The sequence below is a fragment of the Salvelinus namaycush genome, chromosome 8, assembly GCF_016432855.1.
Source record: "Salvelinus namaycush isolate Seneca chromosome 8, SaNama_1.0, whole genome shotgun sequence".
Classification (NCBI taxonomy): Eukaryota; Metazoa; Chordata; class Actinopteri; order Salmoniformes; family Salmonidae; genus Salvelinus; species Salvelinus namaycush.
Window position 1 is genome coordinate 53,458,832 of NC_052314.1, and position 16,798 is coordinate 53,475,629.

Consider the following 16,798-nt stretch of genomic DNA (forward strand, 5'->3'; position numbering starts at 1 on the left):
CAATCTCAACACTGTGCCTTACAGGGAGGACATCCTCCTCCCTCATGTGGTACCCTTCCTGCAGGCTCATCCTGACATGACCCTTCAGCATGACAATGCCACCAGACAAACTTCTCATTCTGTGCGGGATTTCCTGCAAGACAGGAATGTCAGTGTTCTGCCATGGCCAGCGAAGAGCCCGGATCTCAATCCCATTGATCATGTCTGGGCGAGGGCTAAGGCCATTCCCCCCAGAAATGTCTGGGAACTGCAGGTGCCTTGGTGGAAGAGTGGGTAACATCGCACAGCAAGATCTAGCAAATCTGGTGCAGTCCACGAGGAGGAGATGCACTGCAGTACTTAATGCAGCTGGTGGCCACACTAGATATTGACTGTAACTTTGGATTTTGATCCCCCCTTTGTTCAGGGACACATTATTCCATTTATGTTAGTCACATGTCTGTGGAACTTGTTCAGTTTATGTCTCAGTTGTTGAATCTTGTTACGTTCATACTAATATTTACACATGTTAAGTTTGCTGAAAATAAACGCAGTTGACAGTGAGAGGACCTTTTTTTTTGTTGCTGAGTTTATGTGGTTCAATTCATGTTTTCTTTTCATAAGGCTAGCCCCGTATGAAACCTTAGTCACTTATAATCACTTCCAGCTTGTCCAATTGGCACATCTGACCCCTCTACTTCCCCAGACTCCTATCACTAGGCGCTATTACTGGTGGAACTGGTTCTGAATGGTTCAATCAATAACAGTTAAAGATAATACAAACTGGAGTACACATAGGCCTACACTCTGGGGCAGCCCCCAAATGATCCGCGGTTCAGGGGTAAGGGGGTAATCCCTTTTCTCCAATGTGTAATAGGAAACCTGGATCTCTTTAGATATTGTGACATACTGTATATGTACGTGGCCACTGACAGTTGGGTTAGCCCTGCGTCCCAATAATCTGTCCTTTCTGCCAAACTTTGCACTTGTTCACTTCCCTTCAAGGATTTATAAGGAAGGACTGGTATAACAAATATGGTGGAAACGTGTATAGCTTGTACTTAGACCACGCCAATGTTTTTTAATGCGTTGGCACTCTGGGGACAGATTTGAGATTCAGGGATTGCTGCATCTGAAGTATAGGAGGTGTGAAAGGGAGCCCTGTTGCCTCAAACGTGGACAAAATGATTGTTTCCAAATTGATTTATTGACGATATCAACCACAGCCAACTAGGAGGCAAATGTTCTTAAGAACAGCTAATTTGAGTGAGGAACAGAGCCTCTGTGCAGAATCCATGCTAATTTTACAGGTTTTCATGGCTAAGCTTTGGTCTAACTGACCTGCTCTGATTTAGTCAGAGCAACTGATTTTAACTGATTTATTAATATGATATAACGGGCCTAGCTCTTGTACCAGTGTATTATATTTGGATTTCATTTCACATTGAAATTGTCATTATTTATATTTACCCATAGATTTTTTAAAAAGATTTTTACTTCTAAGTACCTTGTGAATTTAGCACCACTGTCTTTCTCTATCATAACGCAAAATATATGGTTTCATTACTCCATTGTTTTAAAACAGGATTCAAATCATAGCCTACATTGACTTGGGGGTGCCCAAAGTCTCTTGGGGATGCCCTGTTTACAAGAATGTAGACAAACAATGTATGCCTTCAAAATTATCTTGGTGTATAGGCTACCTTCAAATTATCTCTTGGATGCCATGGACCATAAGTCCTTGCATCTAGAGCGGTGTCCATGCATTTGAGAGGGGTTACATTTCCCTAACCCCAGCTTTCAGCTGTATACCAAAACAAGTGGTGAAGCGGATGTTTTTTGAATCCCAGATTGTAGCTTTAACAACAGTTCATTATTTTCTTTATCTAATTACCGTGAACATTGTCTCTACATTGCTATATGTACGTATAATTGAATAAACAATGCAATATGCTGATGCTTAGGCCTATAGACTATTAAAACCTTGTACACCTGTCCAACTTTACTTTTAAACTTAGGTTGTCATTGCTACTGTGCTTTAACCCTGGGGGTAGTCATTTTTTTGTTGTTTAACATTATTATTTGGAAATGGTACATTGATGATATTTTTGTTTTATGGAGGGGTGATGCAAAACAGCTCCAGGCGTTCCATGCTTTTCTTAACTCCTGTTCTGAACACCTGAGATTTCCTATGCAATCTGACACGCATCAAATCGATTCCCTTGATCTTTTGATTTTGTGTGAGGATACTGTTCTGTACACTGATCTTTAAAGGAAACCTACTGATCGTAACAGTTTGTTGAGGGCTGATAGCTGTCACCCGCTTCCCTTGAAAAACTGTTTGCCATACAGCCAATTCTGTCCGATCAAAACAATCAGATTTCGACAGAAATATAGCTGAGTTGCAAAGAAAATTCAAGGAGAGGTGGTACAAAAATGGTCAGATTAATACTGCCATTGAGAAAATCCAAAACAAATCGAGACATCATCTCTTTCAAGGACAGTCTCGCAAAAGAAACATTTTTGAAGTGACATGTAACCGACATGTAAGAAGTGGTTACCCTTGATGTCCCGCAGTCAGTGGTAAGGCAAACTGTAGTAGCTTTTTGGACTCTTCCCGCACTGAAGCCTGTGTGCTCTCGTACCGGTTGTGTAATAAGTGATTTTGAAAGGGTTTTCCTGCTTGGAATTGTGTACATTGAATTTAGACTATTGCTATAATTTCTAAAACCTCTGTCCTCCACGATCGAAAATGGCTGGAAATCGGTGGCAATCATTGTAGCCAATGCAATATCAATTTGGCCTTGTTTGCTACAGACATAGACTTTGGCCTAAACTGGTCCATAGAAGACTGCGTTGCTGTGGGTCGCGGAGTAGGCCTACTTGACTGAGTGGATACATGCTGGCTCCACCACTATCACTAGCAGGCCCACTAGTTTCTCGAAGCTCCGCTACAGCTAGCTTCACAGTTGGGTGCACAGTTCGCAAATGCTGGTGTAGGTTGTGCGTAGAACTGGCTTTATATGAGATTTTGTTTTGGCAAATTCTACACTGTGCTCTAACATTGTCTACGTTATTAAAATGCATCCAAATGCTACTGCGCTTCCGACTCATTTTCCAGCTGTTGTTTTCACAGCTGTCCTTCCTCTCTCTCCTCGGCTGCTAAGTGTGTGACTGTGAGTGAGTTGACTCGGCCCTCCCTCACGCATCTTTGGTTCATTGGTTGACACTGCGTGTCTGATTGACAGGATCAACAGGTGAGGCTGTTAGTCTGAGCAGACAGTCAGAACGAATGTGTGTGCGCTTGAGCATTTAGGCCTATATTATTATTATTTTTTTTTCATTCTTTGAATTAGTTAATTCTATTGATTTAAATCTTTTGATTATTCATATCTTAATTTTTATATATTTTTATAAACAGATTTGGCTCTTCTGATATGCGAGCCGGCTCCCAACGTTCACCTACAAGAGTCGGCTCTTAGGGCCGACTCGTTCGCAAACGACCCCTCACTACAAGACTTCTATTTGCGCTTCTACTGAATGGAGACTACAAGTGTTATTGCTGTGCTCAATGTAATGGCATTTATAAATGTAGATCCTTCTAACACCCTCAAACAGGGAAACAGATCCCAATCAAAGCTGTTATCACGCTCCACCAAGGCAGTTATTTATCTTATAACTTGTCCTTGTGGTAAAAATGATGTGGGTGGAACTAAGAGCGAATTAAAAGTAAGAATTTCGGAGAATCGTAGCACCACTGGGTGCAAAAACTCGATGTACGCAGTTGCGGCCCACTTTTTGGAAGCGGACCACTATATTTCGTCCCTTCGCTATATCAGCATCTAACACGTCCCCTAGGAGAGGGGGAGACCTTGACAATTTATTGTTAAAAGGAGAGGCTGCCTGGATATTTCATTTAAAGACACTTGCTCCCTTTGGTCTCAACATAGACTTTGATCTGAAGCCATTCCTGTGATTATTGTGATTTTGCTACTCATTATAAATGTTTGTAGGCCTATGTAGCCACATTGTATTTATGATCGTATATCCATTCATGCTTTTTATATGTTCTATTTATAACTGTATATCAACCAGTGACATCAAGCCACGCCCGGCCATGATTACAGACACCTGTGTGTCCTTCCAAATTATATAAATTAGTAACCCGCAGTGTTTGTCATTATACCCTGATGAAGACAGCTTGTCTGGTTATTAAATTGTTGCATCTGCGCTCCTAGAGTGTGAGGCTCTCATTTTCTTTATCGGGTAGTCATGGTTATCATGAATCTGAAGATGTTCAAGTATGTAAAACGTTTGTTTGTCTGTCTGACTGACTGTGTGACGTCTATGCGTGCATGCATCTGGGGAAAGGGAAGTTCACTGCAAACTATGTAACTCTATGGGTTGGATCGGGAGGGTGTAATGTTAGGCTGCAGAACGGTCAGCTGGAAATGTGTAGAACCGACAAGATTGTCTGTCATGTAGATTAGGGAAAATTACATTTATTTCTGTAATATTCTGAACATTTCTCCTCACTGAATATACCCTTTGACTAATAGGTATATCCAGCCTCTGTGCCAGCTTTGAAAGACACGTAACGCAAACACTGGGTTTTTAGCACATTGACCCAGCTTTAGCAAATAGACACATGTTTAATTACTATTTATGTTAAATTAAATATTTCAATTTATTTGATTTCCATTAAACTATGATAATTATAAGGGTAATGATATAAAGTATACAACAACAACTTACTCAAAATAGTCTACATGTCTGGTATGCTGGTACAGTGTTCTGCATTTGGTTGTAGTTTGTTTTATGTAGTGTTTTTTTCATTCATCACTCGTATATCTAAAAATAGAATAATCTATGAATGTCATTATTGGGGCGTCTGTCTGGCTTTGATAACTTGCGCAGCGCAAATACTCGATAGACGACATGGAACATCACCACAGTTGTGTTTCTACTTCCTAGCACTTGTGCTACGAAGTGGTTATGGGAAACGGGAAGTGTAGTTTTATATGTTAAAAATCGCTCTGCACCGCAACGCTAGATGCAACAAATACTGACGACATATCCCAGAAAAACCCGGAAAAGGGGAAAAGTGCTGTTCGAGGAGGGTTTTGTTGAAAGCTACTACCACAGTAAGTCAGGTCGTATTTGTAAGGTATTAAGCAATTTTTTGGGGTATAGCAACTTTCGAATATCAGAGTAGTCATCTACAAGCTGTCACTGTCCATTTGTGGCTCTAAATGTTGTAGCTCTGTTTCATTGTCATGCTTTCTTCTCGACTACTAACGTTAATGGTCTTGCTCTCTCTCTCTCTACCAATCGTTCTATTAGAGACTAATTTAAACTAACAAGGAACGATACTTACTGCTATTATTACGACCAAGCATTGAATTAAAATCATTGGGTGATTCGTGAATTCACTCTGGAGTGCGCTTCGACCGTTCGTAAATTTAGAGCTTTATGAGATTGTCCGTGTCGGAGCGGACACTGGCGGAGGAGTAGAGTTGATCCGAGCGTTCTGACCTCACAACCGCACTCAAGCTAACGTTGGCTAGCTTGTTAGCTACTGTACTTCCAGACACAAACAAGTGAACAACTCACTCTGACAATTTTACTTGCTCAAGCAGAACTGGTTAGGCAGTGTTCATGTTATCTAGAGCGTTGGTGGCTGTAACTGTGCTGCGGGCAACAACTGAGTAGTTTTTTTTTTTTGTGCCGCATTTGTAAATTCATTAGTTATTCTGCGCTCTGCCACACTCAGATGAACGGTTGCCAGGTGCAACTGATATTTGTAGTGCAATGACTACTCAAAACCTGCCCAAAAGGCGAGGTGTCGCAGACAGACTTGGCAGATCTGCTTCTAGCTCCTATGCAACTTTGTAGTATTTTGTTTACATTATTAGCCCAGATTTTTTTTTGTGTTATTACATACAGCTGGAAATACATTTTGGAAATCAGTGCGGTGGTAACTCAACAGCATTATGACCAGGAATACAACTTTCCCAAATTGGATCCTTTGTTCGTACCCCCCAGGAAATTGAACTTATCCCAGAGGCTGCCCCAAGACGCTGCGGGTGGAGAAGAGGTATTCGGAGTAGACTTGTAGTCCGACTCAGTCCACTGATTCTGAGTATATTACTGTCTAATGTTCAGTCTCTGGATAATAAAGTAGCCTTGCTCCTGGCCAAGTTAAACACCTTCTACACCCGCTTTGAGAATAACCGTGCCACCGACACGGCCTGCTCTCGTTCTCCGTGGCCGACGTAGGTAAGGCATTTAAGTGTGTTAACCCTCCCAAGGCTCCTAGCCATGTCCTCAGAACATGCTCACACCAGCTGTCTGGAGTGTTAAGGGACATATTCAATCTCTCCCTATCCCCGGTGCTGTCCCCACTCGCTTCAAGATGTCCACCATTGTTCCTGTACACAAGAAAGCAAAGGTTACTGAACTAAATGACTATTGCCCCTTAGAACTCACTTCGGTCATCATGAAGTGCTTTTGAGAGGCTAGTTAAGAATCATATCACCTCTACCTTACCTGAAACCCACTTCAATTTGCTTACCGCCCCAATAGATCCACAGACAATGCAATTGCCATCGCACTGTACACTGCCCTTTCCCATCTGGACAAGAGGAATACCTATGTAAGAATGCTGTTCATTGAATAAAGCTCAGCCTTCAACACCATAGTACCCTCCAACTTCATCATTAAGCTCGGGGCCCTGGGTTTGAACCCTGCCCTGTGCAACTGGGTCCTGGAGTTCCTGACGGGCCGCCCCCAGGTGGTGAAGGTAGGAAACAACATCTCCACTTCGCTTATCCTCAACACAGTGACCCCACAAGGGTGTGTGCTCAGATCCCTCCTGTACTCCCTGTTCAACTATGACTGCGTGGCCACGCACGCCTCCAACTCAATCATCAAATTTGCAGATGACACAACAGTAGTAAGCCTGGTTACCAACAATGACGAGACAGCCTACAGGGAGGAGGTGAGGGCCCTGGCGGAGTGGTGACAGGAAAATAACCACAATATCAACAAAACGAAGGAGCTGATCGTGGAGTTGAGGAAAGAGCAGAGGGAGCACACCCCTATCCACATCGACAGGACCACAGTGGAGAAGGTGGAAAGCTTCAAGTTCCTCATCATACATATCACTGACAATCTGAAATGGTCCACTCACACAGACAGTGTGGTGAAAAATGCACAACAGCACCTGTTCAACTTCAGCACACTGAAGAACAACCCCGTCGGGCTGTATCACCGCCTGGTACGGAAACTGCACCGCCTGCAACCACAGGGCTCTCCAGAGGATGGTGCAGTCTGCCCAACACATCACCGGGGGCACACTGCCTTCCCTCCAGAACAGCTACAGCACCCGATGTCACAGGAAGGCCAAAAAGATAATCAAGGACATAAACCACCCCAGCCAAGGCCTGTTCACCCTGCTAGAAGGCAAGGTCAGTACAGGTGCATCAAAGATGGGGCCGAGAGACAGAAGCTGTTTTTCAATCTCAAGGCCATCAGACTGTTAAATAGCCATCACTAGCCGGCTACCACCCGGCTACTCAACCCTGCACCTTAGAGGCTGCTACCCCATATATTATAGACATGGAATCAATGGCCACTTTAATAATGGAACACTAGTCATTATAATAATGTTTACATACTGCTTTACTCATCTCATATGTATATACTGTATTCTATTCTACTCTATTTGTCAATGCCACTCCGACATTGCTCTTCCTAATATTTCTTAATTCCATTCTTTTACTTTTAGATTTGTTTGTATTTATGTGAATTGTTAGATACTACTGAACTGTTGGAGCTAGGAACGTAAGTATTTCTCTATACCCACTATAACATCTGCAAAAAATGTGTATGTGACCAATAAAATTTGATTTGAAAGGCATGAAAAATACTTCTTTTTTTGTGCTCCCAAAGTCTTTATCCAGTGCTTTGTCGCCATCTTTTTTTGATGCGCATCAGTTCTAGCGTGTTAATGTTTTATGTGAAAAAAATATGGCCTACCTACAACTGGTAAAAAGCTGTCACGACGTGCGCGTTTGCTGCTCTGTCTCCTCTCACTCAAGTGACTCAGCCAATAGTTGACTAAGCTGCCTACTGCTCTCTCACGCACAGCCCTCCCCACCACTCACTCACTCACTCAGCAACTCACTGCCTGATCGTCAGCAGCAGCAGGTCTCAGTGAAATATCTATATATTTTAAGAGAAATGCCATTACGGCCACGCTGCGCCGTAGTAGTAGCCCAAAAACCCGCGTCCAATACATTTTCACCCGCGACATAGTTTTCAAAGTTGCCCAAATATGGGAAAACGGCTGACGTGGCAACCCTGCTCGAAACGAGAGTGCTCTGATATCCGAGTAGATAGCTAGAGGGAATTTACGAACACACACAGTATTGTGTGTCTAATCCTTCTGGCTAGCTTCACATGGGGATTCATGATTTTAGATCCTAAAACAACCTAATCCGATAGGCTAGGCTTTTTTACATAATATGCTTTCATTTCCATTTGACTTCGTTTGGGGAAAAACTCAGATATTAGACTAGGCTACCCTGATTGTTATTGGTACACTTCCATGATAACATATGGGGACAAATTATCCAAATAGGCCTAGGCTATATCTTTAGTGTCTGTCTCGCTCTCTCTCAGTAATCAAGTTGTTAATGCTGAATGACTATCTTTTCTCTCCGCTTCCCATCTCTCAATGCAACATTTCCATGACTACAAGGGTCTATCCCTAACATCAAAAGGGGACAAATTACTTTGAATGAATAGGGTGATTTTGCACCAGCATAGTGTGAAAATATTTTTTGTATCTCCAGATTTGTTCTGGCAATTCTCACATACTAACTTCTTAGGAGGAAGGATGTTTGACATGCTTTGTAAACTTGTATCACATTTTGGGAAATCATGATAAAAGTGGCTGTTTTTAGGCCCTTTTTAAACCTATGCCTCCTATAAGACCCTATGACAGCGTTCCCCAAACTCGGGACCTCAAGGGGTGCACGTTTTGGTGTTTGCCCTAACACTACACAGCTGATTCAAATGATCAAAGCTTGATGATTAGTTTATTTGAATCAGCTGTGATGTGCTAGGGTTAAAAACAAAACGTGCACCCCTTGCTCTATGATCTGTGAAACCATTGATGAGACAGACAGCATTATGGTGTCATCATACTCCTTAGTGTTCTCTCAAATATGGAGTATGTCTAGATTCTGAAATACAAATATTCAGAAATGCGTTCAACATTATAAATATATCTAAAAACTACCCTAATTTGGCCTATTTTTCGACATTGTTAGATTCTAAATATCAGAGTATGAACTTGAACACTATGAAAGCTTAAACCAAGTTTATTCACCCCAACAGTAACATGGTTCCACCAGTGGTGGTATATACACTGCTCAAAAAAATAAAGGGAACACTTAAACAACACAATGTAACTCCAAGTCAATCACACTTCTGTGAAATCAAACTGTCCACTTAGGAAGCAACACTGATTGACAATAAATTTCACATGCTGTTGTGCAAATGGAATAGACAAAAGGTGGAAATTATAGGCAATTAGCAAGACACCCCCAATAAAGGAGTGATTCTGCAGGTGGTGACCACAGACCACTTCTCAGTTCCTATGCTTCCTGGCTGATGTTTTGGTCACTTTTGAATGCTGGCGGTGCTCTCACTCTAGTGGTAGCATGAGATGGAGTCTACAACCCACACAAGTGGCTCAGGTAGTGCAGCTCATCCAGGATGGCACATCAATGCGAGCTGTGGCAAGAAGGTTTGCTGTGTCTGTCAGCATAGTGTCCAGAGCATGGAGGCGCTACCAGGAGACAGGCCAGTACATCAGGAGACGTGGAGGAGGCCGTAGGAGGGCAACAACCCAGCAGCAGGACCGCTACCTCCACCTTTGTGCAAGGAGTAGCACTGCCAGAGACCTGCAAAATGACCTCCAGCAGGCCACAAATGTGCATGTGTCAGCATATGGTCTCACAAGGGGTCTGAGGATCTCATCTCGGTACCTAATGGCAGTCAGGTTACCTCTGGCGAGCACATGGAGGGCTGTGCGGCCCCACAAAGAAATGCCACCCCACACCATGACTGACCCACCGCCAAACCGGTCATGCTGGAGGATGTTGCAGGCAGCAGAACGTTCTCCACGGCGTCTCCAGACTCTGTCACGTCTGTCACATGTGCTCATGTGCTCAGTGTGAACCTGCTTTCATCTGTGAAGAGCACAGGGCGCCAGTGGCGAATTTGCCAATCTTGGTGTTCTCTGGCAAATGCCAAACGTCCTGCACGGTGTTGGGCTGTAAGCATAACCCCCACCTGTGGACGTCGGGCCCTCATACCACCCTCATGGAGTCTGTTTCTGACCGTTTGAGCAGACACATGCACATTTGTGGCCTGCTGGAGGTCATTTTGCAGGGCTCTGGCAGTGCACCTCCTTGCACAAAGGCGGAGGTAGCGGTCCTGCTGCTGGGTTGTTGCCCTCCTACGGCCTCCTCCACGTCTCCTGATGTACTGGCCTGTCTCCTGGTAGCGCCTCCATGCTCTGGACACTACGCTGACAGACACAGCAAACCTTTTTGCCACAACTCGCATTGATGTGCCATCCTGGATGAACTGCACTACCTGAGCCACTTGTGTGGGTTGTAGACTCCGTCTCATGCTACCACTAGAGTGAGAGCACCGCCAGCATTCAAAAGTGACCAAAACATCAGCCAGGAAGCATAGGAATGAGAAGTGGTCTGTGGTCACCACCTGCAGAACCATTCCTTTTTTGGGGGTGTCTTGCTAATTGCCTATAATTTCCACCTTTTGTCTATTCCATTTGCACAACAGCATGTGAAATTTATTGTCAATCAGTGTTGCTTCCTAAGTGGACAGTTTGATTTCACAGAAGTGTGATTGACTTGGAGTTACATTGTGTTGTTTAAGTGTTCCCTTTATTTTTTTGAGCAGTGTATATACCCCAATTTGGGGTGGATACCCCTCCTCTCTAAACATTACATCTCTGTTGCTATGCAGGAAAATAACTGTCAATAAACTGTCCTTCTCCCATAATGTGACCTGACCCCCGACCCCCTTCATTACTAATCCATGGCTCTCTCATTAATCGCTGGTGTAGACCCTAGACTATGGCACCCCTCATGTCTCTATTATAACTAATGATTAATAATATTTAAAGTTTAGAAATCCGAACCCATCAACATATTGTTTGTAGCAATATACTCTTCAAACACTTCACATTTCCAGAGTAGGCTCTCTGGTATTTTTAATGATATGATCCATTTTATACATAGACATTTACATTATAGGTCACTAATCAATCACAGCCCTCATTTAGGATTGCACATTCAGCAAGTCACCAGCAGATGGAGTTCCCTTTTGAATCCATTTTCCCATTCACTGTGTTGGTGGTTCTCATAAATTGATCATACGTTCAGTATTAGCAGAGAGCCCACTCTGGAAATGTGATGTACTTGTAGAGTATATTGTTCCAAACAATATGTCTTCAAATTTAACGAAATCAAACAGATAGTTTTGAAATATTACTATTAATATTTTTAATGTTGAATACATTAATGTGAACAATTTTATTTCAGAATCAAGACATACTCCATATTTTAGAGCATACTATAAGGAGTTTCACAACGCCAAAATGTTGTCTGTATCATGTACAGTTGACAGATCATAGGTCCTTACAGGAGCCAAGTTTAGGTCTAAAAAGGGCCACTTTCATCATGATAAAAAAACGTTTGATACAAATTGCCAGGGACCTCACAATATTATCACGATACTTATGTGCCGATACAATATGTATTACGATTCTCACAATTCTATATGTATTGCGATTCGATACTGTGATTTGTATTGCAATTTTTGAAGTTCCAAACATATTACTCACCATATGTCAGCTCCTGAGGGACAAGAGAGCCATGAGAAAATAGGTTTTGATCAGTTTAATTGGCTCCCTTATTAAAAAGATGGAGAACAAGTTATGAAGGTACAGCTAACTAGCGCAAAAATAATATTGTGATAATTGTAAAAACAATATGATACGATATCGTCAAAAATAATATCCCGCAATGAAACTCAATTTTTATATATATTTATTTTGTTCCCGAAAATTGTCAGACCTCCTTCCTCCCAATGAAGTTTCTATGTGAGAATTGCCGGGAACAACCGGAGATATCAAAAATATTTTAGGCTACGCTGGCATGAAATTTCCCAGAAGGACCATAATCTTTTTTTGTTCTAGCTGTTGGTCTTTCTCACAGTACCATAATTAAGTTGTTGAAGTATATTGATGTATTGTCTCCTCGCTCTCTCTCATTCTCACACAGACCTTCAGTAATCTTAGTCTAAAATCATTATTATGTCAAGCTCAGAATTCTCTCTCTGAGTTGTTGTATCTCCTCTCTTTCATCTGTTGATCTCTCACACACTACTTCAGTAATCAAGTTGTTAATGCTTAATGACTGTACAATCTTCTCTCTCCGCTTCCCATCTCTCAATGCAACATTTCCATGACTACAGGGGCCTATCCCTAACATCAAAAGGGGACAAATTACTTCGAATGAATATGGTGATTCCACACCAGGGTAGTCTAAAAATATCTTTGGTAACTCCGATTGTTCTGGCAATTCTCACATAGTAACTTCATTGGAAGGAAGGATATTTGACATGCTTTTTACATTTTGTTTCACAAACTATTTTTCGGGGAAATCATGATGAAAGTGGCCATTTTAGGCCCTTTTTAGACATGTACATGCCTCCTGTAATACTCTACGATCTGTGAACCGTACATAATACAGACATCTTGGAGTCATTATCCTCCTTATCGTGTTCTGTCAAATATCGAGTGTGTCCACATTCTGGAATACCATTTTTTTCACATTCATTTATTCAACGTGAAATCTCTGATCTTTTATTTACGCTCGTGAAACAGGGGACCAACACTTTACATGTTACGGTTTTATATTTTTGTTCAGTATATAGTGTTGATCAGTCAAATCGGATCCCTTACTAAAAAGTAGCTGTCGGTCTTTCTCACAGTAGCCTAAATGTAAATATTGATGTATTGTTCTCTCTCTCTCCTAAGTGAATGAAGTTGTTGATAATTAATATCAATTACCCGATATCTCCTCTCTGTGTCAGCAGATTCTGAGTAGACTGTGAGTGTGCATGGGCAGTTAGTACAGTATGGAGGAGTTCCCAGAGAGCTTTAACCAGCTGGAACTGCTGAAGACCCACGACCACCTGATCCCCCGCGGAGCATGCAGCCTCTGGCCGGGAGACGAAGAAGAGGAGGACGAGGAGGAGGGGGAAAGGAGTGAAGAGTGGTATCAGCAGAAGGAGGAGAAGCTGAAAGACAGACCGGAGGAGCTAATGCTGTGGGCAGCAGAGAATAACAGAGTGAGTGTGACATGCAAACTACACACACCTTCTCACTAGGGCTGGGAATTGCCAGGGAACTCACGATACAATGATATCATGACTCTTAGGTGCTGATGTTTATATGTGTTGCGATTCTGACAATTCTGTATGTATTGTGATTTGATACTGTGGTTTAATTGGGATTTGATGTTCCAAACATATTGCTCACCTATCCTGCACTGAGCACCAACCAGGCTCCAAAGTAACCGTTGGAAACTAAAAGTCATCTGAACATGTGTGTGCGTGTGAAGAAGTGATCGGGGGGGGTCGATACAGTTAAATATCGGTATATTATTTTTGACGATATATGGTTTTGGCAATTTGCGCTAGTTGGCTGTACCGGCACCAAAACTCCAGTATTTTTCCTTCATAGCTTCTTCTCCATCTTCTTTTTAAATAGGGAAACAATCTGTTTTCCTGATCAAAACTTGTTTTCTCATGCCTCTCTCTTGTCCCGCTGCTGCAGACGTATGGCACACTGAAGCAAAACGTTTTGCAAAGGGAAAACCTTTTTCAACAAAAACAAGTTAAGGTAGTCCCTCCCAGTTTTTGACAATTAAAAAAACAAACATTTGATGTGTTGTGAATACGACCCAGCACTTTTACCATCGCTCCCATGTCTAACTTCCTGGATCTTTGGTCTTGTCAAGGGATGTGTCCAAGATCAAGGGAAGGGACATGTCGACGTAAAGTCACTACAATGTAGGGTAGTTGAGTATGGATGAATTTTAACTTATTGATTTGCAATTTACCCAGAGAGACTTGTGAACGTGAAAAGCTTTTATTAAAAGCGTACAACACGTTTTGGCGTTGACCCTACCATCCTGGAGCTGGTCACCCAGGGCCAAATTGTTGTGAAATTGACGTCTCTTCAAACATCTTTCTGTCGCAAATCCTGGTGCTCAAAGTTGACCTGTTTTGCTTACCACAGCCTATCATGAGACGTCCGTGTCTTCGTCACTGGAAGAGATTGATATCATGGGCCAATATTTCTAGAAATGTTTTGTTCAAATCAACAGCTGTGAGAGTTTAATGAATGCGTCTCCTGTTAGACGTCTCCCTCTGCTTTGAATGCTGATCACTGCTTAAGATGGGAACAGCACAGCAAGCCTCTGATTACTGTGTGTGTCCTTGTCCTTGTGTGTGTGTGTCATGTGTCTCACTGGTATCAAGAGGTGGTGAGATTTTAATAAATGGAAGGGAGGGAGGAAGAAAGATCATCCCCTAGAGCTCTAGTTTGTTCCCGCTGTCAAACCTGTGCAGAAATAACTTTACATCTCCATCTCTCTCTGTGGATCCAGAGACAATAACAGGGGGCAGGGTGGGGTTTTGTCTCTCTATTTTTCCCGGCCTTGCTTTTAGATTCTTCATGAAATGCATCTGCCTTTCGGCTGTTTCATGACATGTTGAAGAGTTTGATAAAGGTCAGTTAAAATGCAAATATTCTCTCTCTCTGCCACCTTTAAGCTGCCAACGGTGAAGCGGCTGCTCTCGGTCGACCCCTTGCTTGCGCATTGCCAGGACGAGGACGGCTATACTCCGTTGCACCGTGCGGCCTACGGAGGTCACGCCGCCACGACCTCTACCCTGTTGGCAGCGGGCACCGAAGTTGACTCCCGCACTGCCGACGGCTGGACGCCCCTACACAGCGCCTGTCGCTGGGGCCAAGTTGCCACTGCGTCCCTCCTGTTGCGCCAAGGGGCGGAGTTGAACGCCCAGACCAACGGCGGCCTCACAGCGCTCCATCTAGCTGCCTCCCACCCTGGACCGGGCTCCGCCCACACGCTGGAGTTCCTCCTATCGCAGCGCCACATCAAGGCGGAGCTTCGGAGCAATAGCGGGGAGACGGCCAGTGAAATCGCACGCCGAAGTGGACCGCATCACTTCCTGTTTGAGATGGCGGAGGACTGTAACAGCGTGCTGTCTCCGCGGTGACCCCCCCTTCACACACACACATACATACATCAGCTCTTCTTTCCCTCTACCCAGAGGCCTTCATGGAAGACAAGACAGTGTTCCAAGAAGTGTCTTATGAACGTATGAACAGTCATGTACACCATGTATGTCTTTCTTTGCAGTCCTGGGAGGAAACCTCAATTCTCAATATGATGACAGTTTATCTCATATATTCTCTGTACGCTTTATTTGTCTGAGTCCTAAATGGCAACATATTCTGTACATAGTGCACTACTTTTTGGTCCTAGTCAAAACTATGTAAGGGAATAGGGTGCCATTTGGGATGCAACCCTAATAGCCGAGTACTTTTGAATGGGTTGAAAATAAGTGGTCCAATTAGCATCCTCTCAGGAACTATGGGTTATTTTTAGCATGGAAACCCACATGGTCAGACTGTACAATCTTGTGATTGGTTGAAGGTGATCCAATTGCTGACTCATTTTTTTTTTTTATAATGCCCGTCATTACAGACATAGGCTCAAATGGGTTTCAGCGGTGGGATGACTAATATTGTGAAATGAAGCAGATCAGTTTGGGTTCCAGGCTAAATTGTGTGTGCTGGAGTAATGTTTCTCATTGGTCTCATTGGTCTCTGAGCATTAATTCATTTATTGAATTGATTGTTGAGCGTTGTGGATATTTTAGATGTGTCATGATTTATTCTAATTCTATGGTTACAGCTAATTTGTTAGTCATCCAAATGTCATCTGTGCTCGCTGTAGAAATAAACATCTAATCAGTGTAAATCTTTAAAGACGTTTCCCTTAATGCCTTTGAATGTCCCATCTCCCTTTACAAATAATGGCCACCATTTTGATAGCGCTTACCAAACACAACCTGAGGATATTATTCAGAACCGCGTTCATTTCCAAATGTTTGTTTGCCTCTGGGATGTCCATGGGAAGATGTCTGAAGTGTGTCTATGCCCAGTTTCAAACTCACTTGGGATAAAGTGCTGTGCCATGTTTTTGTAACTTCTGGTTGTTTTTGATAAGATCACCTTGATTTTTTTAATCCAGCAATGCTACAAAGGACAGAAGTATGGTCATCAAAAGGTCTAGAAGTAAGCAGAAGGAGAGTCGATGCTCCGCGGCGACATTTCCCCCTATGTACAGAGCTAGGATCAGCTTCCCCTCCCTCTATCCTAACTTACCCATTATTTGGGTAAATGCGGAATTGACCCAAGATCAGTGTCTAGGGGCAACTTCACCCTACTCTGAGGGTCAACTTTGAGTGTGACAGTTTTACTTCTAATTGCAAAGATACCATATTAGGCTACCCACAAAACTTTAAAGCACAACTGAATCTAATAACCAACTTCTCAGGTTAAAAACGGCCTATGTAGCATCAATATTAGTCAAACATTTGTTTGTGCCAAAATTGA

The 16,798-nt window shown here is 42.8% G+C and overlaps 1 protein-coding gene across 2 annotated transcripts; it reads left to right on the forward strand.

Moving 5' to 3' along the window:
* The first annotated feature begins 5,068 nt into the window (after positions 1 to 5,068).
* Positions 5,069 to 16,343, forward strand: ankrd49 (ankyrin repeat domain 49). 2 transcript variants are annotated; one of them, XM_039000005.1, is made up of 3 exons: positions 5,069 to 5,123; positions 13,183 to 13,437; positions 14,926 to 16,340. In XM_039000005.1, the coding sequence occupies exons 2-3, from the start codon at positions 13,225 to 13,227 to the stop codon at positions 15,391 to 15,393; spliced, it is 681 nt and encodes a 226-aa protein (XP_038855933.1). In that variant the 5' UTR covers positions 5,069 to 5,123; positions 13,183 to 13,224; the 3' UTR covers positions 15,394 to 16,340. The 2 variants fall into 2 exon arrangements, with proteins under 2 accessions (XP_038855933.1, XP_038855934.1); XM_039000006.1 differs by having other exon boundaries at positions 5,076 to 5,123; positions 13,180 to 13,437; positions 14,926 to 16,343.
* Positions 16,344 to 16,798: the final 455 nt, after the last annotated feature.

Coding starts and splice junctions, on each gene's coding strand:
- ankrd49 (XM_039000005.1), top strand. CDS start 13,225: ATGGAGGAGTTCCCAGAGAGCTTTAACCAGCTGGAACTGCTGAAGACC. Junction 13,438..14,925: donor GGGCAGCAGAGAATAACAGA/GTGAGTGTGACA, acceptor GCCACCTTTAAG/CTGCCAACGGTGAAGCGGCT.